Source organism: Pristis pectinata, chromosome 19, assembly GCF_009764475.1.
Source record: "Pristis pectinata isolate sPriPec2 chromosome 19, sPriPec2.1.pri, whole genome shotgun sequence".
Taxonomy (NCBI): domain Eukaryota; kingdom Metazoa; phylum Chordata; class Chondrichthyes; order Rhinopristiformes; family Pristidae; genus Pristis; species Pristis pectinata.
The window spans coordinates 9,410,189-9,435,718 of NC_067423.1; the positions used below are offsets into that span (position 1 = coordinate 9,410,189).

At 43.6% G+C, this 25,530-nt stretch overlaps 1 protein-coding gene across 2 annotated transcripts in view; it reads left to right on the forward strand.

The window, feature by feature from the left end:
* Positions 1 to 25,530, forward strand: part of celf2 (cugbp, Elav-like family member 2) — a 633,618-nt gene that overhangs the window by 140,350 nt on the left and 467,738 nt on the right. For both annotated transcript variants that reach the window (XM_052034302.1, XM_052034293.1), the window contains exon 2: positions 2,801 to 2,836. Coding sequence is in view for 1 of the 2 variants with exons in the window: in XM_052034293.1 (XP_051890253.1) it covers positions 2,801 to 2,836 (36 nt within the window). In the remaining variant the exon portion in view is untranslated. The remainder of the gene's footprint in view (positions 1 to 2,800; positions 2,837 to 25,530) is intronic.

Genomic DNA, 25,530 nt, shown 5'->3' on the forward strand with positions numbered 1-25,530 from the left:
AGATCCCATGAATGAATAAATTAAGAAATAACAATAGGTGGGGCTTTAAATCTCATTTTTCCAGCATTCACTATTTTGTTCCTTCTCCTGGTAATTTGCAATTTAATTTTTTTTCCTGTTTACACCTCTTCCTGACTTGCCTTTTGTTCTTCACTGGCCGAGACCACCCTCTCTCACCCACGTCTCATTCTGTCTCCCCCAATCCTCACACCTTCACTGACCTTCCTCTTCATTTTCTTCACCCCTCCCCCTCTCCCATCGGGCAGAAGATACAGGAGCCTGAGGGCACGTACCACCAGACTTAAGGACAGCTTCTACCCCACTGTGATAAGACTATTGAACGGTTCCCTTATACAATGAGATGGACTCTGACCTCACGATCTACCTTGCACCTTATTGCACTGCACTTTCTCTGTAGCTGTGACACTTTGCTCTGTACTGTTATTGTTTTTACCTGCACTACCTCAATGCACTCTGTACTAACTCAATGTAACTGCACTGTGTAATGAATTGATCTGTACGATCGGTTTGTAAGACAAGTTTTTCACTGTACCTCGGTACAAGTGACAATAATAAACCAATACCAATACCAGCCTCTGTTTTTTATAATTTGTTCTAACTCTTTTCCCCAATGCTGATGACTCTGTTTCTCTCTCCACACGTGCTGCCTGACCCATTGAGTATTTCCAGCAATTTTTGTTTTGTTCTTATAAACTCCTGCTAATCTCCTCCCAAAGCCCAGTCTGGTCACACAATGTTCAGAATGTAGAATCAAATGATCTTCCTCCTGACCAAACCGCCTGGATTTCATTTAATGAATATCTTGATGCATTACAAAGGAACATGAGACATCTTGACCCATCTCAGACAGTCAGTGTTGACTGACAGACATATATATTCACATCTATCCTTATCCAATCACATTTCAAGATGTAAATAATCTCTGTAGACCTGAACCTGACTTGAGGTCAACTTCTTCAAGGGAGACTTAAAATAAAAGAAAGCTTATTTAAAATGTGTTCATTGTAAGCGGCCGAAGAAAAATGATTGGATTCTGTAGCTCGTTTAATAATATTTTATTGAGCTAATCGTAAATGAGATTGGAGAACGGGTGCGAGACAGATGTCTCAATGGACTGACCCAGTTCAAAAAGCTAGACAAGGAACAGGTGTTAATTACAGCACATCGGGTTGGGAACTGGATTTGTTGCCTTAATGCAGGTCACTGTGTCACAGAGGCATGCATTGCTGTGCATTAGCTTCCACCATCCCATTGCATGGAAGAGGGCAACTCAAAGTGGTAGCAAAGCACCATGCCTTTTTCCAAAGCACACCACCCAGGGATACTGAAGCCTCCAATTCCTGGGAGTGAACATCACCATAGCCTGTCCTGGTCAAATCACGTAGATGCCACGGCCAAGAAAGCTCACCAGCGCCTCTACTTCCTCAGGAGACTAAAAAAATTCGGTATGTCCCTTTTGACATTCACCAACTTTTATCGATGCACCATAGAAAGCATCCTATCTGGATGCGTCATGGCTTGGTATGGCAACTGCTCTGCCCAGGACTGCAAGAAACTGCAGAGAGTTGCAGACACAGCCCAGCGCGTCACGGACACCAGCCTCCCCTCCTTGGACTCTGTCTTTACCTCTCGCTGCCTTGGCAAAGCAGCCAGCATAATGAAAGACCCCACCCACCTGAGTCATTCTCTCTTCCCTCCTCTTCCATCAGGTAGAAGACACAGGAGCCTGAGGGCACATATCACCAGATTTAAGGACAGCTTCTACCCCACTACTCTTATTGAATGGTTTCCTTATACATTGAGATGGACTCTGACTTCACGATCTACCTTGTGACCTTGCACCTTATTGCACTGCACTTTCTCTGTAGTTGTGACACTTGACTCTGTACTATTATTGTTTTTACCTGTACAACTTCAATGCACTCTGTACTAACTCAATGTATCTGCAATGTGTAATGATCAGTATGCAAGACAAGTTTCTCACTGTACCTCGGTACAAGTGACAATAATAAACCAATACCAATATCAAGTCTTTGCTCAAAACTGTGGGCAGCAGCAACGCTGGGTGAGGAAGGAAAAAAGTCAGAGGGGAATTCCAGTTCTTGATCAGTGGCTTCTGGCCGTAAAGGTATTAACTGCATTTGATCTTTGATTAAGAGAAATAACAGGTTCACTGATTGGTAATCATACTGTCTACCAGTGCTCATTACGTACCTAAAAGATGAGCTAGCATTTAATTGTCCACGGAGCAACAATCTGCTGCAGGAACTCAGTGGGTCGACCAACATCTGTGGGGGGGGGGGGGGGATAGGAAATGTCGACATTTTGAGTCAAAGCCCTGCATCAGGGTTTGACCTGGTACACCGACAAATCCTTTCCCCCCTCCCAACAGATGCTGCTGAACCCGTTGAGTTCCTCCAACAGATTGTTTGTTGCTCCAGATTCCAGCATCTGCAGCTTCTTGTGTCTCCATTTAATTGCCCATCCCTAGTTGCTCTTGAAAAGGTGGCAGTGAGCTGCCTTCTTAAACTGCTGTTGTCCTTGAGGTGTGGGAGGGAGTTCCAGGAGTTTGACCCAGCGACAGTGAAGGAACGGCGATATATTTCCAAGTCGTGATCGTGTGTGGCTTGAAGGGTAACTTCCAGGTGGTGGTGATGTTCCCATGCAAAGTGCTAACAATCATGCATCTGTTGTTACAGTGAGGCTTGGCTTCATTAGAATGGAAAACTGAAATATATCCATGTTGTTTGTAAGTTAATGTTTTGTTTCTCTTTTACAGGCAGAACAGCACAGAGATAACTGGATCATTACAAAGGTAGGCACCTGGCATTCTCTACAACAAAATATGTTTGAAAGATGATATTCTAGTCCTCTATAGTTTGAACTTGGAGCAAGAAACAGTGCCTGTCATGCTGTGGAGGCATTGATCTGAGCCTGGATTATATCACAGGGATGGAACTTGAATGGATGTTTGAGATGGTGGGAGTGTGTCCCCGAGTAGAACCAGCATAGTTTTTCCAGCTTGGAAGCTTTGTACACCCTTACTGTTTCCTCTGCAATGCCACTGAATGTTCTAACTACAGATGTTTGCCACATACAGCTCATCAGCACAAAAATATGGTCATAGTCATCTCCATCCAACCCTCTCTCTGATTACTTTTAATCCTTTCACTTCTACCAAGTTGTCAAGTTGGATTAATTAATTCTTCATTATTTGCAGAACTTTTTTCCAAATTTAATCCTGCACCTTTTGTCCTTATTTCTTGGTTTATATTGAAGTAAATATCTTGTTGAAGTAGCAATGGGCATTGACGTAGTGTCTTCAACAGAGCAAATCCCTCAGAGGTGTTTGATGGAGAAGATTACCACCAAGCAAAAGGTTGACTGCAGTCTTGGTCAAAGAGATGGGTTTTCAGGAGGGTCTAATAGGGCAAGAGATGCTTTTGCTTCCTTCAGCCTTAACCATTACAAGACACTTCTGTTTGGTCCTCCTTACTTTACTCTGGATGCTATCCAAAACGCTGCTGATTTTGTCCAACCCCATACCATGACCCAGTATGCTTGCTGAATAATACCAGCTACTGGTTATGCAACATCACAGTTTTAAAATCCATGTCCTTGTTTTCAAATCCCTTCATGGCCTCACCCACGTTTCAACATAATTATCTCAGAATCAGGTTTATTATCACCGACATATGTCGTGAAACTTGTTGTTTTGCAGCAGCAGTACAGTGCAAGACACAAAGACATAACCCTCCGTAAGACTCAGCCCCATAACCCTCCAAGAAATTTGCACTACTCCAAAATCATATTCTTCCTCTTCCCAAATTTAATTTCCCCACCAATATCCTCCAACTGCAAAATTCCCAAGCTCTGGAGTTCATCCCTAAAGCCTCAATATCTCTCTCTCTGTGAGACACTTCAAACCTAACTCTTTGACCAATCCTTTTGTCAACAGACATTAATATCCCCTAATGTGGCTTGGTGTCAGTTTTTATCTGTTTGATAATACAAAGCAACTGGGATGCTGGTGATGTTGAAAGTGTTGCTTGGAATTAGATTAGTGTTGTTGTTGTTGAGAGAGGCAGAGGGCAGAGGTGGTTAGGGAGAGACGCAGCCTCTAATGGTGGAAGGCTTGGAGGAGATGCACAAGAGTCCATTAATGGAGCAATGCACAACTCTCAGGGGGGTTGCAGGGTTTCGGGAGATTCCAAGATCAGACGGGAACAAGGCCAGTAGAGAATTTGAACACAAGTATAAGAACTTTAAACTCGAAGTGCCATGATAAGGAGTCAGCGTAGGTGGGCAAGGATATATATGTTGAGTTAGTGGGAGTTGACACTGTGTATGATGTATGTGAAAACATTGACAGGAGTTTAATAAATATTATTTTCCCTGAACTTAGTAAATTCAGGACTTTCAATTGTAATTTATGGCATTATTACATTTTACAAAAATTAGACACCCAATCTGTGTTTTGCAATCAGTAAATTATCATTATTTACCAATTACATTGAAGTATTGAAGAAGTGACAAGAGACATTCCCAGCAGTCACCCCCATGCAATTGGCCTCATTGTTGAAAACTCACCCAACTGGAACTTAACTCCCAGAAGCCCAGTCCTGGCATGTAACAATTCCTTTTGTAAAACCATGCTTGCAATAGTGAGAAGGCTCGGCAATAAGGAACCATTCATTTACAAAATGTTTTATTTCCTCACATGTCCCTGCCCCTTTAATTTGAGTCAGATTCAAGTCTGTTCCCGTCAGCGGGAAATGTTTATGTTCTGTGACTTGTTCCCATTCATTCTTGAGTGATAAACACCAGTGGCAAGGCCAGAAATTATTGCTCCTTCCTTGTTTCCCATGGGGAGACGAAGCAAGTCCAAGTTCGGAAGACATGGTGTTCCCATGTGCCCACTGCATTCGTCCTGGATGGCAGAGATCATCGTAATGGAAGATTAATGCTCAAGAGGCAGATGTCACGCAGATTCTGTACACCCAACCAGCTTGATTATTTCCATGGCTCCTCACCATGACTTCACCCTGAACTTACAAACCAGTGGTCTCCTACTCCTCCCAGGAAACCATCACTGGTGTGAAGTTTCACTGGCAAGTCAACTGTAACTTGTACGTAAAGGGAGTAACTGCTTTGAATGGAGTAGTCCACACAATGGGAGCAGGATGGATTTCAGTGGTGAATGGATTTCAATACAGATAAGTGTGAGATGATGCATTTTGGAAAGTCAAACCAGTGTAGGACTTACACTGTGAATTACAAGGCACTAGGGAGTGTAATAGAACAGAGGGACCTAGGAATACAAGAGCAAAGTTCATTGAAAGTGGCATCACTGGTAGGCAGGGTGGTGAAAAAAGCTTTAAGCACGCTGGCCTTCATCAGTCAGGGCATTGAGTATAGGAGTTTAGACGTTATGTTGCAGTGGTATAAGTCGCTGGTGAGGCCATGCTTGGAGTACTGAGTACAGTTTGGTCACCTTGCTATAGGAAGGACATGGTTAACCTGGAAAGAGTGCAGAGAAGATTTATGAGGATGTTGCCAGGACTAGAGGGCCTGAGTTATAGGGAGAGGCTGGCCAGGCTACATCTTTATTCTTTGGAACGTAGGAGAATGAGGGGCGACCTTATAGAAGTGTTTAAAATTATGAGTGGCATGGATAAGGTGGATGGTAACAGTCTTTTCCCCAGGGTAGGGGAGTTTAAATCTAGGGGGCATAGGATTTGGGTGAGAGGGGAAAGATTTAAAAGGGACCTGAGGGGCAACTTTTTCACCCAGAGGGTGGTGAATATATGGAATGAGCTGCCAGAGGAAGTGGTTGAGGCAGGTACAATAGTGTCATTTAAGAAGCAGTTGGATAGGTACATGCAGGGACAGAGCTTAGAGAGATAAGGACAGAATGCAGGAAATTGGGACTAGCTGGGTGGTCGCCGTGGTCGGCATGGACTGGTTAGGCCGAAGGGCCTGTATTCATGCTGCATTGCTCTATGACTCTATGGCTCTATGGTGAGGTTCAGGTGACATCCTGCCTAATTGAGGACAAAAGTAATGATTGGAAAATCTTTGAGATGCCAACTGGGAGTCCTGGGTCCAGTGGAAAACTTGATCCAAAGGCTATTGAATCATAAGGAGTAACCTGTACAAGACAGAAAAACATCTGGAGATAGTTTGTAAGAAGAAAGTTTTTTGTTCTCACAAGTATGTGCAGAGTTACCATTGCATTTCCTGTGTTAAAATGGGAAACTTCAAAAGTATGATAGGAACATAAAGCATTTTGAGAGGGTCTCAGAAATTTTCGAGGCCCTATGTAAATAAAGGTTTTTGTTTAAACCACTCCTTGTTAGGATTGGGAACGAAATATCTCATGTCCATATGATGATTGCTTATGCAGCCTGCTTTGTCAGTTTTTTTTGTTAATCCTTATCAGTTTTTAATGAGATTAGCAGAGCTGTGAATAATTCAAGGCTGATCGGCGGTTGATGGATTTTAATCTGCAATTAATTTTTATTTTCTTCGCAGTAATGTGATTTAGCCAGATGCTGCAGAGCTCATTGTGTGAGTGTTATTAGGGAAAGTCTAAGGACCCAAGTGGAGCACAAACATGTTGCAAAGCACCTGAGCATTGCCCACCATAGCGGCCATTAGTGGGGACCCAGGGGCAAAACTTGTGGGTTTAGTAACAATGTTGGATGTTCGAGTCCCAGAATGTCCAAGTTATCTGAGGCTCTCATGTAAAATCACACGAGGTTACAAGGATTTGAGATCATCAGTTTGGACTGCACAATCCCACGTCCATGGATATAGTTAGTAGCAGGTCGTAGCTTGTTTGTTTGTATGACGACAACTTATCTCTGGATTTCATTAATAGAAATAAGTAAATGGACCTCTGTACCATGATGGGAAACTACACCAGTCTATTTTTAGACTTCTGAATGTTTCTCTTTGGCAATTCCTATTTTGAATTGAAACTTAAATGGGAAAGCAAGTGAAAGGTCGGTTTTGGAAATCACAGACGGCCAGATTGAAGCCACCAGGAGGACTGCCACTGACAACAACAACTTGCATTTAAAAAGCGCCTTTCACCGGAGCATAATCAAACATTTAATTGAAATTGAGCCGCTTAAGACGGCGTTTGGGCAGATAGCCAAAGACATGGTCCTTGAGGTGGGTTTTAGGGAGCATCCAAATGGAGGGGTGAAGAAGCGGGTAAGTTCAGGGACAGAATTCCAGAGCTCAGGGCTCAGCAGCTGAAGGCATTGGCTACAGGTGGTGGAGAAGAACAAGTTCAGGGGTAGCCAAAGGCCAGAAATGGAGGATTGCAGTGATCACTAAGTTCTCTAAAACTACGAGAGGTTTCAGAGATATCGAGGACCAAAGGTCATCGAGGGATTTGAAAATAAGGATAAGGAAAACAGGATGTTGTTGGTCTGGAACCCAAAGTGTGTTGGTGACTGCAGGGTGATGGGAGATGAGAATAATGCAGAGTTCTAGGTACAACACTAATGATGGAGTCAGAGGATAAAAATCACAACCTCTTTTTTTATTTTTTTCTCTCTCCTTCCAGCTGGATGCACTTCTCAATTTAAGTGACTCAAATGTCGGGAATCTGACAGTGTTACATCCCACAGGGCTGCTGGGCCTTGGATTTACCTGTCCTGTTGAAGCAGTTGTTGCTTCATAATGATAGTGTGGAGCTAGGTCTTTCTGTCTCTGTGCTTGCACTCAATAACAGGTTTGCTTGCAGGCTGAAAACTGAAAGAAAGAACTTGCATCTACAAAGTGCTTTTCAGAAGCTCAGGATGTTCCCAAAGCACCTTGCACCCAACAAAGTGTTTTGAAATAACATCACTGCTGTAATTGTTTTAAATTACAGAGTTTGCACACAGCAAGATCCAAAGGTCTTGCTAATAACCTGTGGGCAAAGTTACTGGCTTTTCCTTGAGCCTTGGGGCTCTTTTATGTTTTTGATTTCAAGTCTCATCAAGTGGTGGCATCTCTGACAGGTGCACTCCCTCAGAAATGCACCGATGCATGAGACTTCTGATTCAGAGGTAAATTAAACTGGTAAATCAGTTTATTATTGTCACATGTACCGAGGTACAGTGAAAAATTTTGTTTTGCATGCCATCCATACAGATCATTTCATTACAACAGTACAATGAGATAGTACAAGGGAAAAGCAATAACAGAATGCAGAATAAAGTGTTACAGTTACAGAGAAAGTGCAGTGCAGACAGACAATAAAGTGCAAGGCCATAACAAGGTAGATTTTGAGGTCAAGAGTCCATCTTATCATATTAGGGTATTGGTTTATTAAAAACTTGTCTTGCATACCGATTGTACAGATCAATTCATTACACAGTGCATCGATGTAGTACAGGGTAAAAACAATAACAGTACAGAGTAAAGAGTCACAGCTACAGGGAAGTGCATTGCAGGTAGACAGTGAGGTGCAAGGTCATAACAAGGTAGATTGTGAGGTCAAGAGTCCATCCCATCATATAAGGGAACCTTTCAATGGTCTTATCACAGTGGGATAGAAGCCATCCTTGAGCCTGGTGGTATGTGCCCTCAATCTCCTGTATCTTCTGCCTGATGAGAGAGGGGAGAAGAGAGAATGGCATTCAATTGTCTTATAACAGCATATTAGAGGCTGTCCTTGAGTCTGGTGGTACATGCTTTCGGGTTTTTGTATTTTCTGCCCAATGGGAGAGGGGAGAAGAGAGAACGTCCAGGGTGGGTGAGGTCTTTGATTATGCTGGCTGCTTTACCAAGGCAGTGAGAAGTGTAGACAGAGGCCATGGAGGGGAGGCTGGTGTCCGTGATGTGCTGAGCTGTGTCCACAACTCTCTGCAGTTTCTTGAGGTCACAGGCAGAGCAGTTGCCATACCAAGCATGATATGAGGTGAGTGCAGTGTCCAATAATCCACATGCAGCGGTCATCCCCATCTCATCAAAATGGTCCAGTGATGCGAAGAAATATTTGTTATCAGTGTAAGCACATCCATGAAGTTCTCACAGAATTTGGCCATTCAGCTCATGGTCTCCACCTTGAATGACTTCTCCAGCTGGTTCCACCCTCCAGCTCTTGACCTTTTCTTTCTAAGTATATACTGAATTCCATGATGAAAAATACTCCTGAATCTCCCTCACCACCCTTCCAGGCATCACTTTCCTTTAATTTGTTTCTGGGTTGCAGGGCTCAGTCATTAGTGACAAGCACATGCGAAGTGATGTTAGCACAAGGGGCTCTCTGGCAGCTTCATTGTTGCATATGTGAGATGAGATTGGATTCTGATGCAGGGCAGTGCTGACCTGTGTCACGGACTGTTACTAAACTGCGAAGCCGCAAAGTAATCGAAGAGAACTCAACACACAAGTGTCCCGTGGTCAAAATTCATCGGTTGTGGACAGCAAAATCCGTCAGCTGTGGCCTAGCTTCCTATATTACAGCAGTGATTATGCTTCTGAAAAGTAGGCCTGTGGAGTTCTGTATCTGAAGTTCAATTCCTTTGAACAGAATTTCCAAAATTCTCAGCTGACCTGTTTCTCTACTTGACACACTTATGACCCCTGACTTGCATCATTGTCCCTTTTGCCACTTAATCTCCCCACCCTTCCACTTCATCACAGATCTTTCTTCCCCTCCCATTCCCTCTCTCTGTACTTTGCTTAAAATTTGTTTTACCTCCAACGTTTCATCATTTTGAAACGTTATTTCTTTATACTTCTCCATCCATTTCTTCACAGATACTGCTTGAGTGTGTATTTCCAGTATTTTCTGGTATTGTTTATTATGATAAACAATGATGATTATGATGTTTATTCTGCTTTAATTTTCCCTTCCTCCACCCACTTTTGTGTATTTACCATCTCCTTTTTTCCTTGTTCTTTTCAATACTCCTCTATGGTCTCCCCCTCCTCTATAACCAAACTCCCGCTGTGGTGATGCTTACAGTCTGGCATTCCAGCCCCCTAATTATCAGGACTGCGTCAGGAGATCCAAAGGCCCTGACAAGGCCCATCCACTTGGTCTTCTTCAGAAGCCCATAGAGTGACCATGCTGCTCTTTGTTTGTGCCTTGATAGCCACTTATAAAAGTCAGTCACTACCCAAACTCTGTGACAAGAAGCAACTTCATTCAGGTGAAATGTAATCAAATAAAGACCACATTCTGTGATTTAGAATAAGGCATAGTCATATTACTTATTTAAAATATTAATCATTGCCCTCATGGAGTATTTATAGGAGACTGCTGTAGAGAGGGAACAATTTCACTGACTTCTACATGAACAAATTTCAAGAGTTTGATTTTTATTGGCTGTGGCTTTCTGATTGGGATTTCGAGCTCCTTTTATGGCTTTCGTGGATAATTTTCGATTCTAGTTTTGCTTTTCCTTCCCAATTTAATAGCAACTGGCATTCTAGATATGCAGGAAACAAGAGGCATATATTGGAGCAACAACTTCAAAACACAGTGGACACTCAAGTACCTGAGTCTAATCATCCACCTTTCTGATTAGCCAACAGAAGCTGATGGATTCCTGCAACAAAAAGGGAGACTATTCAGCCAGTGGTAACCTCTCCCTGTAAGAAAATTAGCTGCATTTCCTCAGTCACCCTGCAAATCTATAGTTTTCAAATAAATATCCAATTCTAAATGTTGCATTCACTCTCTGGTAGGACATTCCAGATAAAAGCTACACATTGTTCTGAAATAATTCTCCTCTTCTCAGCTGCAGTTCTTTTGCAGTTTCCATAAATCTGTGTCCATTGGTTACAGACACAGTGGGTAAAAGTCAAAATGCACAAAGCCAGCTCACAAAAAACAGCAATTAAATGACCGGCGATAATCTACACCTGTAATGATCCGAAGCAGAACACCAGCTAGCTTCTACACCCATCACCCATTTCTGTAATTACTGACTTTAATTGTAGCATCTAGACCAGAACCCAACTATTAAGCAGGGCACTCAGTCCAGGAATGGCTTTGAAGATTACACTATTATGAAGTGGATGACTCATCACCACAACTGACAGAGAACTAATTACCCAATCTTCAGGGAGCACTTAGCAATCTACCTTTAAAATTGTCTCCAAAAATTCTCTCCTCACATCATTTGCAAATGTTCTTAAACTGCAAGTTGCAGATAAAAATCAAGATTTGAGATGTGTCTGAGGTTCTTGATGCATTAGAACCAGAAATCTTCAATTTGGCTGAGTAAATATGTAGAAGAGTAGAACCTTTATTCCCTTCACCTGGAGACCAGTTAAATTACAGAGATTTCTTCCTCCACTCTGAGCTCTGATAAGTAGTTGAATGTTTACTTATAGAGCTTGATGGGGATAGAATTGCTGTGTTTGAGTATCCAGTGATAACATCACTCCTTTTATTCCCTGTTCCTGTAGAATGAGTTTACAAAATTGCTTCAAAAGCAAAGAGAAGAAATATTCATAACTGGATCTATACTATCATGACATCAGAATCACATTTATTATCACTGACTTGAATGTCATGAAATTTGTCGTTTTGCAGCAGCAGTACAGTGCAAAGATGTAAAAATTACTAAATTACAAAAATAAATAAATAGTGCAAAAAAAAGGGAATAACGAGGTAGTATTTATGATTTCTTGGACCGTTCAGAAATCTGATGTCAGAGGTGAAGCAGCTGTTCCTAAGTTGTTACGTGTGGGTCTTCAGGCTCCTGTATCTCCTCCTCTGCTGGTAGTAATGAGAAGGGCCTCCATACGGACAGACAGAGCCTCCAGTGACTCTTAGCCTCAGATACCTGTGCCACTGAGAACATTTGTTATTAAATTCATTAACACTGGTAGGCACATACAGTGGCATGCAAAAGTTTGGGCACCCCTGGTCAAAATTTCTGTTACTGTGAATAGCTAAGCGAGTGAAAGATGACCTGATTTCCAAAAGGCATAACGTTAAAGAAGACACATTTCTTTAATATTTTAAGCAAGCTTACTTTTTTATTTCCATCTTTTACAGTTTCAAAATAACAAAAAAGGAAAAGGGCCCGAAGCAAAAGTTTGGGCACCCTGCATGGTCAGTACTTAGTAACACCCCCTTTGGCAAGTATCACAGCTTGTAAACGCTTTCTGTAGCCAGCTTAGTCTTTCAATTTTTGTTTGGGGGATTTTAGCCCATTCTTTCTTGCAAAAGGCTTATAGTTCTGTGAGATTCTTGGGCCGTCTTGCATGCACTGCTCTTTTGAGGTCTATCCACAGATCTCTGATGATTTTTAGGTCGGGGGACTGTGAGGGCCATGGCAAAACCTTCAGCTTGTGCCTCTTGAGGTAGTCCATTGTGGATTTTGAGGTGTGTTTAGGATCGTTATCCTGTTGTAGAAGCCATCCTCTTTTCATCTTCAGCTTTTTTATGGACGGTGTGATGATTGCTTCCAGAATTTGCTGGTATTTAATTGAATTAATTCTTCCCTCTACCAGTGAAATGTTCCCCGTGCCACTGGCTGCAACACAAGCCCAAAGCATGATCGATCCACCCCCGTTCTTTTCATGAAATTCTGCACCCTTTTTTCTCCAAACTTTCGTGCGTCCTCACCACAAAATTCTGCGTCAGAAGTTTGCAAAGGAACATCTAAACAAGCCTGATGCATTTTGGATACAAGTCCTGTGGACTGATGAAGTTAAAATAGAACTTTTTGACCGCAATGAGCAAAAGTATGTGTGGAAGGTTCTTCTGGAAAGTGATGCTGGCATATTTGAGGTGGAACCCCAAGTTTTTGCTCAGTCCCTACTCTGGGAGGAGGTAAAGATAAATGCTAATGAATTGAGGCCAATTTCCTCTTGCTTGCTTTCTCCAAGTTCTTCATTTCAGTTTGGAAGGTGTGAGTGCTGGGGAGGTGAGAGTTGATGGCACATTGCCTTCTAAGCCTAGCTATTTGTCCCGATCCCAGTGGAGCCCAACAACATGTGTCCACTAGGGCTAAGCCAGCTATGTGGCTTACTACACTGAAAAGCATAAGCCTCCATTTTACTTACATCCGTGTGCTTATCCAAGAGTCTTTTAAGTGTCCTTGTTGTATCAGCCTCTATCACCATCCTTGGCAGTGTGTGCCAGGCACCCACCACTCTCTGTGGAAAAACCTGCCTCTGACATCTCTCTCGAACTTTCCTCCTCTGACCTTAAACTGATGTCCTCTGGTATTGGCCATTGTCGTCCTGGGAAAAAGGTGCTAGCTGTCCACTCTATGCCGCTTATAATCTTATACACTTCTATCAAGTCACCTCTCATCCTGCATCACTCCAAAGAGAAAAGCCCTAGCTCGCTCAACCTTTCCTCATAAGACATGTTCTCTAATCCAGGCAGCATCCTGGTAAATCTCCTCTGCACCCTCTCTAAAGCTTCCACATCCTTCCTATAATGAGGTGACCAGAGCTGAACACAATACTCCAAGTGTGGTCTAACCAGAGTTTTATGCAGCTGCAACATTACCTCGCAGCTCTTGAACTCAATCCCCCGACTAATGAAGGCTAGCACTCCAGGCGCCTTCTTAACCACCCTATACATGTGCGTGGCAACTTTGAAGGATCTATGGACCCCAAGATACCTCTGTTCCTTCACACTGCTAAGAATAAGCCTTTGCAAGTGGTGTTGGATACGGAAAACATGTTGCCCTCGGGGCTGGGTTCAGATCGGCCATAGTCATCAAGTCGGGTTTTAGTTTTATGTGTAAGCCTGCCATTCGTCCACTCCAGGGATCTGAGCTCAAGAATGTCACCTAACTCCCTAGTGCAATACTGAGGGAGTGCTGCACTGTTAGAACATAGAACACAGAACAGGACAGCACAGAACAGGCCCTTCAACCCACAATGTCTGTGCCGAACACAATGCCAAATTAAACTAACCTTTTCTGTTTGCATATGATCCACATCCCTACATTCTCTGCATATTCATGTGTTTATCTAACAGCCTCTTAAACACCACTATCTTATCTGCTTCCACCCCCACCCCGGCAGCATGTTCCAGGCACCCACCACTCTGTGTAAAAAAACAACTTGCCCCACACATCTCCTTTAAACTTTCCCCTCTCACCTTAAATGCACATCCTCTAGTATTTGACACTTCGACCCTGGCAAAAAGATTCTGCCTGTCTACTCCATCTACGCCTCTCATAATTTTACAAACTTCTGTTAGGTCTTCCTTCAACCTCAGATGCTCCAGAGAAAACAACCCAAGTTTCTCCAACCTCTCCAAATAGCTCATACCCTCTAATCCAGGCAGCATTCTGGTAAACCTCTTCGGTGCCCTTTCCAAAGCCTCCACATCCTTCCTGTAATGGGGCGACCAGAACTGCACACAATACTCCAAGTGCGGCCCAACCAATGTTTTATATAGCTGCAACATGACTTTCTCACTGTTATACTCATTGCTCCTACCAATGAAGGCAAGCATTCCATATGCCTTCTTTACCACCCTATCTACTTTCATGGTCACTTTCAGGGAGCTATAGACTTGGACCTCAAGATCCGTCTGCACATCAATGCTGTTAAGGGTCTTGCCATTGACTGCCCTTTACATTTGACCTCCCAAAATGCAACACCTCACTCTTACCCAGATAAGATAAGATATCTTTATTAGTCACTTGTACGTTGAAACACACAGTGAAATGCATCTTTGTGTAGAATGTTCTGGGACAGCCAGCAAGTGTTGCGACGCTTCCGGCGCCAATATAGCATGCCCACAACTTCCTAACCCCTACGTCTGTGGAATGTGGGAGGAAACTGGAGCACCCGGAGGAAACCCACTCAGACACGGGGAAAACGTACAAACTCCTTACAGACAGCGGCCGGAATTGGACCCGGGTCGTTGGCACTGTAATAGCGTTACACTAACTGCCTAGCTCCATCTGCCATTTCTCCACCAATATCTGTCGGGAATGCCATCTTGCAGATTGTATCTCAACCACTGGAAGTGCTGCAGTTGGTTCTGGCATATTTAGGCTCAGACAGGAATAAATTAGATGAACAGTAAATCCAAACTTGACTCCAAACAGTGGCACCTGAGGCTGGCTTGTAACCACACAATTAACTTCAGTGGCTTCATAGCCAAGCCTGAGTCTGTTCACAATCTGCTCTAGCCTTAAAGTGGCATTGCACAACCACTGTAGCAGGCTAAAGCCCATGTCATCTTCCCTTGAATGTGACTTACATTATGGACCCTCGGATAGGGCTGCTCTTGTAGCTTTTTTCAATACTGTCACCATTTACGTTGGATAGACAGAGTTGACGAGCCCACTGTTAACTGCCTACTGATTGCAAATCTTGATTGTCTTCATTCAGTGAGTCAGCTAATTATGGCTATTTATGGTCATTAGTTCTATGAATACAAATAACCCATAATTAGTTGACCTGCCTCCATTAAACACAACAAATCCTGGTCATTATCGTTCAAGATTCCTGATTACCTCCATTCAGAAAATTAAATATGTGACTGTGTTGAAAATATTGCCTTTGTGGGTTAAAGTGGAATTTGTTTCATGTTGATGAGGACAGAAATATACGTACTAGTTCAAAAGCCATTTCTAGAAAGTTTCTTTTCAACAATTGGCAACATGAAAGTAATATTCTTGTATATTCATTTATGGAATGCATGCATCATCTGTGGAACGTGTGCATCATCTGTGGAACGTGTGCATCATCTGTGGAATGTGTGCATCATCTGTGGAACGTGTGCATCATCGACAAGGCCAACAGTTATTGTCTGTCCCTCTTTGTCTCATGTAGGTGGTAGTAAGGCATCATCTCAAACCAGTGCATTCCCGTTGGTTAGGGAATTCCAGGATAAAGACCCGGCAAGGATAAAGGAGTTGAGGGAGGGTTGGAGGAAGATAATTTGATGGCCTTTTCCCAGGCCATTGGCACTTTTGCACTCATCCTACCGCAGAGAAGTCTATTGATCAGCACAGTCTTCCTCCCACCATCCCTCTCAAACTATGGTTTTGTTGAGATTAGATTGTCAAACTTCCCTTACTTGTAGAGAGAGCACTGCAGGAGCTAACATTACAGTGAATGTGTTCCAGTTAGCAGATTTGTACAATATTTTCAAACCTAATGAAGACAATCAACCCCCACACTGTTTCTGTGGGGTAGGACAATCTGATGAAGTTGGCAAATATTTCTCCCAAGGTTAAATGAGGGTGTATTTTCACCTAGACAGCCACGCATCAATGGGATATGGACTAGCCTGGTCCAACAACCATCAGGTGATCCTGGCTGTAAGGTGAAAATATTGACACCCTCCCCTATTAATTCTTCCTGTCTCTCTCATTCATCTCAAAGACACAATGAAGAGCATAGCACAGGTCCTTTGCTGGGGACTTCATCAGTTGGCTGAGACTTTGGGGCAGGGTGCTATCTAATGGAAATAAACAATGGAGAGTGGAAGTTGACATGTGCATCATCGACAAGGCCATAGTTCTCGACGAATGCTTCCATTGACTGACCAGTATCTCAATCTGAAAACACCAGTAGATCTCATGAAGAGATTTAGGATTTATCCACTGCTGAAAATTAAGACCAAACCTTCCCAAGCATCCAAGCTCATAAAAATGAATTAAGACCAGGCCAACATCCAAGAATGATAGAGAAATAGGGAGCTATGTGGGAGGGAAAGGTTGGGTTAGATAGATATTAGAGCAGGTTAAATTGTTGGCACAACATTGTGGGCCGAAGGGCCTGTACAGTGCTGTAGTCTATGTTCTATGTTCTAAATGTTAAGGTGAATAGAGTTCCTTGGGCCTTATTACTGTCAGATGCACAAGTACACGTATGCACAGGTGCAATGAAAAACTTACCTGCAGCAGTATCACAGGCACACAGCATCAGGTACACAACATTCACAAGAAAAACATAAATAACGACGTAAATTATACAAAATTATACAAGAAAGAACACGATTAGAACAAAAAACCCCAAAGTCTGTGCATATGGAATGAGCTGCCAGAGGATGTGGTTGAGGCAGGTACATTAACAACAGTTAAAAGATACTTGGACAGGTACATGGATAGGAACGGTTTAGAGGGATATGGGCCAAACATGGGCAAATGGGGCATGGACCAGTTGGGCCGAAGGGCCAGTTTCTGTGCTGTATGACTCTATGACTAAAGTCCATTGTAGTGCGAAGCGGTCATAGTGTCACTTCACTGAGGTAGATTCCCAGGTTACATGCTGTATACTGCTCATGCGGCACAGTTTGCACACCCCAGGGTTAAAACAAAGTAATCTGACCTCCACTGGAGTTACACTCCATGCGATCTAAATCCAGATTCTATAAATCCGTTACTCAAGTATTCCATTTTGCCCCCGTTGTTGGGCCACCAGTTTCTGTGAGGAATGGATTACTGCATTGATGCATTGAACACTTGCAATTGCCTTTTTCTTTCAGAACTATGCAGTAAAATCAAACTTAGACAATGCACATGTGCTGGACGATGACTGATTGCCTCAAATCTATGATTAAAATGTAGGGCGTGCACTCTGTAGACAGAGATAATGGGTGTTCTAACCCTCTAATTATTTGAGGCTTTCAGACAAATTAGGCATAGGCCATTGCTTTCAAGCCTGTTAAATCCGAGCACACCTGCAGTCTTTCTATGTTCGCTGCCTGGGAGCACGTTCCACACCACCCCCTGCTCTCTCTGTTTCAACTTGCAGTCACAAAATCCCTGTTCAATCCTTTCCCCACACCCACCCCTCCCCCGCACCTGTGACAGAGGGGCTCCTCCAGCTCCCCCCGACTGTGAATACTGCGTGCATTATCTCTGTTTTCCTGCTGCCATTTAGACCTCAGTTGCTGAGAAACTCTACTGCATTATTAATACATCACTGTTCTGCCAACGCACCGCTCTCGCTGTAAAATTCATTTCTCGAGTACACCGCACACTCTCCATAAAAAATAATTAAAGTGCGTGCTGCCTATTCACCATAATGCCCCAAATGACCCTAAAACTGAGGGAATAAAAGTTGGTTTTCCAGGCAAGTAATATCACCTTGCCCTCGTTTCTTGTTGAAAGCTGCATTACAAAATACAACACATTTATTCCACTCAGCTGGCTCTTCTAAATTGCAAACTTGTTTCCAGTTATCTCTCAGTATGAATTTTATTTTGCTTCTGTTTCTGATCTTCTGCATTTCATAACAATGCTGATGTAGGAGTTGGCCCTTCAGGCCTGCCTCACCTTTAAGGCATAGCTCAACCCCATCTGAATTGGAAGCCCCACATTCTTACCCAATGGCTATTCTCCGGCCAAGGGATACAGCCGATCATGACTGATTGTTTTCCAGGGTCACAGGTTGACCAGATTCCCTCCTGTGGGTCGGAACCAGTGGAACCTGAGTATTCATTTACAATGGGGGCAGAGCTTCCAACACGGAACGCAGCCACAGAGAGCCCTGGAGGCTGAGTTATTGGGTGTTTCAAGGCAGAGATTGACAGGTGCTTGATTGGTAAGGGGTGTTAAGGGTTACGGGATAAAGGTGGGAGAATGGGGTTGAAAAAATAATCAGCCATGATTGACTCAATGGGCCAAATGGCCTAATTCTGCTCCTGTATCTTATGGTCTTATAGGACAGTACAGGACAGGAACAGGCCCTTTGGCCCATGATGTCTGTGCTGAGCATGATGCCAAATGAAACTAATCCCATCTGCCTGCACCTGATCCATATTCCTCTATTCCCTGCATGTTCATCTGTCTGTCTCAATGCCTCTTAAAAGCGACTATCATATCTACTTCCACCACCACCACCCCGGCAGCAAGTTCCAGGCACCTACCACTCTTGGTGTAAAGAAAAAACTTGCCCCGTACATCTTTGTTAAACTTTCCCCCTCTCACCTTAAAGCTCTGCCCTCCAGTATTTGACATTTCTACCCTGGGAACAAGACTCTATCTACCCTGCCTATTCCTTAGAGCAGGGTAGGCCAAGAGGAGATTTAAAGTTGCTTCCAATTGTGTCTGGTTCAGAGAGAACCACAAATTAACCAGAGGTGAAGCAAAAACACAACTTGTTAATGCACGAAGTGATTGGGATTAGCAATGTTTGCCCGGTGAGATGACGAATGCAAGCTTTGTAGAGCTTTCCTAGGGTAGGGGAACCTAAAACTAGAGGACCTAGGTTTAAGGTGAGAGAGGAAAGATATAAAAGGGATCTGAGGGGCAACTTTTAAACACAGGGGGAGGTAGGTATATGGAGCGAGCTGCCAGAGGAAGTGGTGGAGGTGGGTACAATTACAAAGTTTAAAAGACATTTGGGCAGGTACAAGGATAGGAAAGGTCTCGAGGGATATGGGCCATATGTGGGGAGATGGGACTAGCTCAAACAGACAACTTGGTCAGCATTGACGAGTTGGGCCAAAGGGCCTGTTTCCATGCTCTATAACTTTTAAGTGGCCGAGTGAAAGTATGGCATGGAAAGTATGGCATGGCATGGATCCATGGCAGGATAATGGGGATATGGCCAACCAGATAGCTCTTCCACAAAGCTGCTAGGTGCTTGATGGATGGAATGACCGCCTGCAGTTCAGTACTAGGGAATTAAGCAGAGAAGTATTTCGGAGTAATGTACTTTTCTTGATAAGGTAAGCCCTCGAGCACAGGCCCAGGCACTTGACAAGTTGATGGCTAGGAACCAAATCTTGCAGCAAGCGCAGACTGCTGACTCCGTACTAATTATCAAAGGGGAAAGCAGACAGTGCCTGTCATCATGGAACTTCTTCATCCTCTGCTGAAAGTGAATGCTCTCTCCAGCTATTTACTTGACAAGAGTTTTCTGACAGGGAGGCAGGTGGAGGAGGCTGATGGCTAGTGGAGGGGGTTAACAAGAAACTCGACATAACCTGAGGCACAGATGCTGCAACATAATAACTGGAATGACAGGGCAACCAAGGCAGGAGCTCAATGCATCAGGTGCTGAGATGCAGTCCTGACCAGTGGATGCATTCCCTATGGGATCTCAGGATAACCTGATTCGTGGGCTGATGCTGACAGCTTCTCCGGTGGAGTTGCACTGTGCTTGCTGTAAAAAGTGGATTCACCTTGCCAGGATCCTTATGCATGCTGGCAGTATTTAAACCAAACACTGCAAAATAACTCCTGTCCCCTTCCAGTGCATGCTTCCAAATCCCGTTAACCCTGTGAGGGCCACCGCAGCCTGTACAGTGTAGCGATTAGCATAACGCTATTACCGTGCCAGCGACCCGGGTTCAATTCCGGCCGCTGTCTGTAAGGAGTTTGTACGTTCTCCTCGTGTGTCTGCATGGGTTTCCTCCGGGTGCTCCGGTTTCCTCCCACATTCCAAAGACGTACGGGTTAGGAAGTTGTGGGCATGCTATGTTGGCACCGGAAGCGTGGCGACACTTGCGGGCTGCCCCCAGAACACTCTATGCAAAAGATGTATTTCACTGTGTGTTTTGACGTACATGTGACTAATAAAGATATCTTATCGTATCTTAAAACCATGAGGGGTCAAGATAAAGTGAATGTCTGTTCTGTTTCCTATGGTAGGGGAGTCTAAAACTGGAGGGCACAGGTTTAAGGTGAGAAGGGAAAGATTTGAAAGGGATGCTAGTGGCAACGTTTTCACACGGGAGGTGGTGGGTATATGGAATGAGCTGCCAGAGGAAGTGGTAGAGGCAGGTACAATTACAAAGTTTAAAAGGTCCTTGGATAGGAAAGGTTTAGAGGATGTGGGCCATATGTGGGGAAAGGAGACAAGCTCAAGTAGATAACGATCTGCATGCATGAGTTGGGCTGAAGGGCTCCATAACTCAAAGTGGCTGTGACCCTAATTTTGAGACCTGCCTCTTGGTTGTCCAGCCAATGGAGTTGGCCCCTAAGTGTCCATCCTGTTAAGTCTTCTTAGATTTTTGTGGGTTTCAGAGAAAACCCATCAATCTTCAACCTCCATTGTGTCCATAGCTCTCACTATTAAACACTGATTGGCAGCTTTCACCATCTGACTGTTGGTTTTGGTATTGAAGTCAATTAGAGGGTCATACAACAGGGACAAGGCCCTTGCGCCCACCAAGTGTGCTGGCCATCAAGCACCCATTTACACTAATCCCTTTTTCTTTCTTCTCCCCGTATTGGTATTGATTTATTACTTGTACCGAGGTACAGTGAAAATCTTGTCTTGCATACTGTTCGTACATATCCATTCATTACACAGTGCATTGAGGTAGTAAAAGTAAAGCAATAACAGAATACAGAGTAAAGTGTCACAGTTACAGAGGAAGTGCAGTGCAGGTAGACAATAAGGTGCAAGGCCATAACAAGGTAGATCGTGAGGTCAAGAGTCCATCTCATCGTATAAGGGAGCCGTTCAATAGTCTTATCACAGTGGGATAGAAGCTGTCCTTGAGCCTGGTGGTATATGCCCTCAGGCTCCTGTATCTTCTGCCTGATGGGAGAGGGGAGGAGAGAGAATGTCCTGGGTGGGTGGGGTCTTTGATTATGCTGACTGCTTCACGAAGGCAGTGAGAGGTATAGACAGAGTCCATGGAGGGGAGGCTGGTTTCCGTGGTGTGCTGGGCTGTGTCCACTACTCTCTGCCGTTTCTTGTGGTCCCGGGCAGAGCAGTTGCCGTACCAAGCTGTGATGCATCCAGATAGGATGCTTTCTATGGCGCATCAATAAAAGTTGGTGCATGTCAAAGGGGACATGCCAAATTTCTTTAACCTCCTGAAGAAGTAGAGGTACTGGTGAGCTTTCTTATCCGTGGCGTCCATGTGGTTGCTCCAGGACAGGCCACTGGTGACGTTCACTCCTAGGAACTTGAAGCTCTCAACCTCAGCACCATTGATGTAGACAGGTGCAAGTGCACCACCCACTTCCTGAAGTCAATGACCAACCCTTTTGTTTTGCTGACATTGAGGGAAAGGTTGTTGTCATGACACCATGTCACCAAGCTCTCTATCTCCTTCCTGTACTCCAACTTATCATTATTTGAGATACAGCCCACTATGGTGGTATCATCTGCAAACTTGTAGATGGAGTTAGAGCAGAATCTGGCCACGCAGTCATGAGTGTATAGGGAGTAGAGCAGGGAGCTGAGGACACAGCCTTGTGGGGCACCAGTGTTGAGAATAATCGTGCTGGAGGTGTTGCTGCCTGTCCTCACTGATTGCAGTCTTTTGATCAGAAAGTCGAGGATCCAGTTGCAGAGGGAGGTGTTGAGTCCCAGGTCTCGGAGTCTGGTGATGAGTTTGCTTGGAATTAGAGTATTGAAGGTGGAGCTGTAGTCATTGCCATTAACTCCCTACAGATTCCACCACTCACCCACACACTGGGGTCAATTTCCAGAGGCCAATTAATATTCCATCCTGCAGTTTTGGGATGTGGGAGGAAGCTGAAGCACTTGGATGAAACCCATATGGTCATGGGGAGAACATGCAAACTCCAGACAAACAGCACCTGAGGTCAGGACTGAACCTGGGACGCTGGAGCTGTGTAGCAATGGTTATGTCCTTGTGCCGTACTCAAAAATTAGAAATTCCATAGGTTAAAAGCTCTCTGACCGCTGATCCATGCATAATCCCCTTCAATAATTACACCAGGGTCTTGCAGACTGTATTGTAGTTTATGAGGTTAAATCCATCCTGAAGGCACAGTGTGTGATCCAATCCATGAAAGGCAAACAGATCCTGGTCGCGCCAACCTGACAGATTTTTCCACACCTGTGGAATGTTGTCCCAGTTCATTCAGTCCCAAGCAATTGCAGTCTATTTTCCCAGAAAGTTGCAGCACAAAGATTAAGTAATTGGAGTGGCATCCCGTGGTCAGGGCTATTGAACCAAAGACATGCTTGAATCCCTGCAAGGAAGCTGGAGAAATGAAATTACAGTAATTTAATGAATTTGAAGTAAAAATGTTCTAAGAAAGGACTGGATTGTCACAAAATAAGAAACCCCATCTGGTTCACTAATGTATTTGCAAGAATGAAATCAGCTGGAGATATTTCGCTGTGAATGGATATTTTTTTTTAAAAAACAGTCTGGTAGTTTTCATTAAAAATAAAGTTCAGCCAGGTACATTTTGCTGATATTTTCAAACAAGTTCATCTCATCCCAATCTTGAGCAAAACAAAAGCCTGCAGATTAATTGTTCATGACACAAATTTTGATGCAAGTTTGTTGACAAATGTTATCTCTGTTCCTCAATCCACAGGCGCTGCCTGACCTGTTGAGTATTTCCAGCACACTCTCTTTACATGTTTCCTATTTTGTGGACCGGTTTGGTCAAATGGCTCTGTCATAATTGTTCTTGGGAATTCTTTGTGCTTGCTTGGGAATTTCTGGAAATTCGTAAAAGTTATGAAGGCTCCAGGTGGATCTGCATGTCACCAACCAGGGTAAGGTGACAGGAGAAGCAAAGAGTTGGTCTTGGGAGACAAGGCTCCCCAAGCTGTCCTGAGCACATTACTTCTGGTCTCAGGTGACTGCTCAGGTGAATAGGAAAAACAAAACTGCAAAAGCCGGAAAGCCGAAATAAAATCAGAGAATTCTGCAGATACCCAGCAGGTCAGTCAGCATCAGAGAGAGAAACAAAGTTAAGATTTTGGTTAAATGATCTTTGATCGGTAGGTTCATTGTGAATTATTGGGAAGAAATTATTTCTTAATTCTTCACTAGTCTCAGGTTTAGTCACCCAAACCAAGAGGTCCGAAGTATGGAACTTGCAGCAATCTATTGAAAGGTAGCATTGACAACGTTTTGAGGCAAAGCCAGTGTAAATTCATACTCACGGTTACTCAAGCAACATTTCAGGAATTCTGTAATGAGCAGGAAAGTCAAGGATAGAAAATCCCTTCAGGACAAACCCAACCACGCAGCTGAATTCCTGATCTGCATTCCAGGTGTCCAAATCCCAGGGGCAGCTGCTAAACTCTTAAGTCTGCCTTGCAGTGCACATCAAATTACAGCAATAACAGTAAGTTGTCGCTCATTACTGTTGCTTCTGCGTATGCACTCGACAGTCTGGCAACTCTAGAAGGTGAGGAAGACATGTTCCAACTCTCATCTACCCTAACCTCAGGGCGTCCTGCGGTACCTTTCGGGGGAGGGACGGTTCTGTTGTAACGTGGGAAATTAAGCTGACAATTTGAACACAGAAAGATTCCACATTTACCAATGTGTAAATGATCGCACTTACCCAAATTTAACAAATCTTGTAACCTGAAGAGGAGGAATATAGTAGACTTTAGTGGAAGGGGATATATGTTTGGTTTGTTTTGGTTTATTATTGTCACGTGCTGAGATACAGTGAAAAGCTTTTGTTTTGCTTGCCATCCAGACAGATCATACCATACATAAGTGCATCAAGGTAGTACAAAAGGGAAAAAAAAGAATGCAGAATATAGTATTACAGTTACAGAGAAGGTACAGTGCAGGTAGACAAATAAAGTGCAAGGCCCATGACGAGATGGATTGAGAGATCAAGGGTTCATCTTTATTGTGAAAGAGGTCCGTTCAAGAGTCTGATAACCTGATCTTGCTACCTCAGGCAAGATCAAAATGAGCGGGCAGTAATTCCCTTCGTTCAAGTTTATAGTCATACTTGCACAGTGTATAAATGCCAAAGTAAAATTAGCTTTTTGCAGCAGCAGCAGCAGTCATTACAAGACGAGGACAAATATAAGTTAGCATTAGCTTAAATTAACATAAAATAGAGTTATCGAGTCATAGAGTCATACAGCATGGAAACAGGCCCTTCGGCCCAACTGGTCCATGCCAACCGAGATTTCCATCTAAGCTAGTCCCATTTGCCTGCATTTGGCCCATATTCCTCCAAACCTTTCCTATCCATGTACCTGCCCAAGTACCTTTTAAATGTTGTTATCATACCTGCCTCAACCACTCCTTCTGGCAGCTCATTCCATGTACTCACCACCCTCTGGTTGAAAAAAAGTTATGAGCTAATAAATCAGAACAGGTTTAAGGGGCTGAATGGCCTATAGCAAGACAACTGCTTGAGTTAATTATAAGTTGCCTGGGGAAGACAGGCTAGAGGGTGATTAAAGTGTTATACCTAACTTACACATGTTATGGCTCCTTTCCTTCTCTGGACGCTTTGATTCAGAATGTGGCCAATACTCGGGCACCAGAAGTCCTCCAATGACCACTCTTTATGCATGAACCTGAACAATGAGCAATGGTTAGCTGATTGACTATGGAGGGCATCAGGTACCAGACAGATCCTATCCTTTGGTAACCTAATTCACAAGAATGCATGATCAAGAAACAAGAGTAAGCCTTGAGCCTGCCCCTCGATTCAATAATATCATCATTGGATCTGATTGTCCTGTTTTCCTATCCCGAGCCAATTCCCCCTTGCTCTCGACTCACCCACCAGAGGAAAAGTTCTCATAGCATCTACCCCATCAATCCCCTCAGAATTTTAAATAGGATCATAGAAAACTTATTACACAGTAGGTATTTATTTGGCCCATTATGTCTGTGCCAGC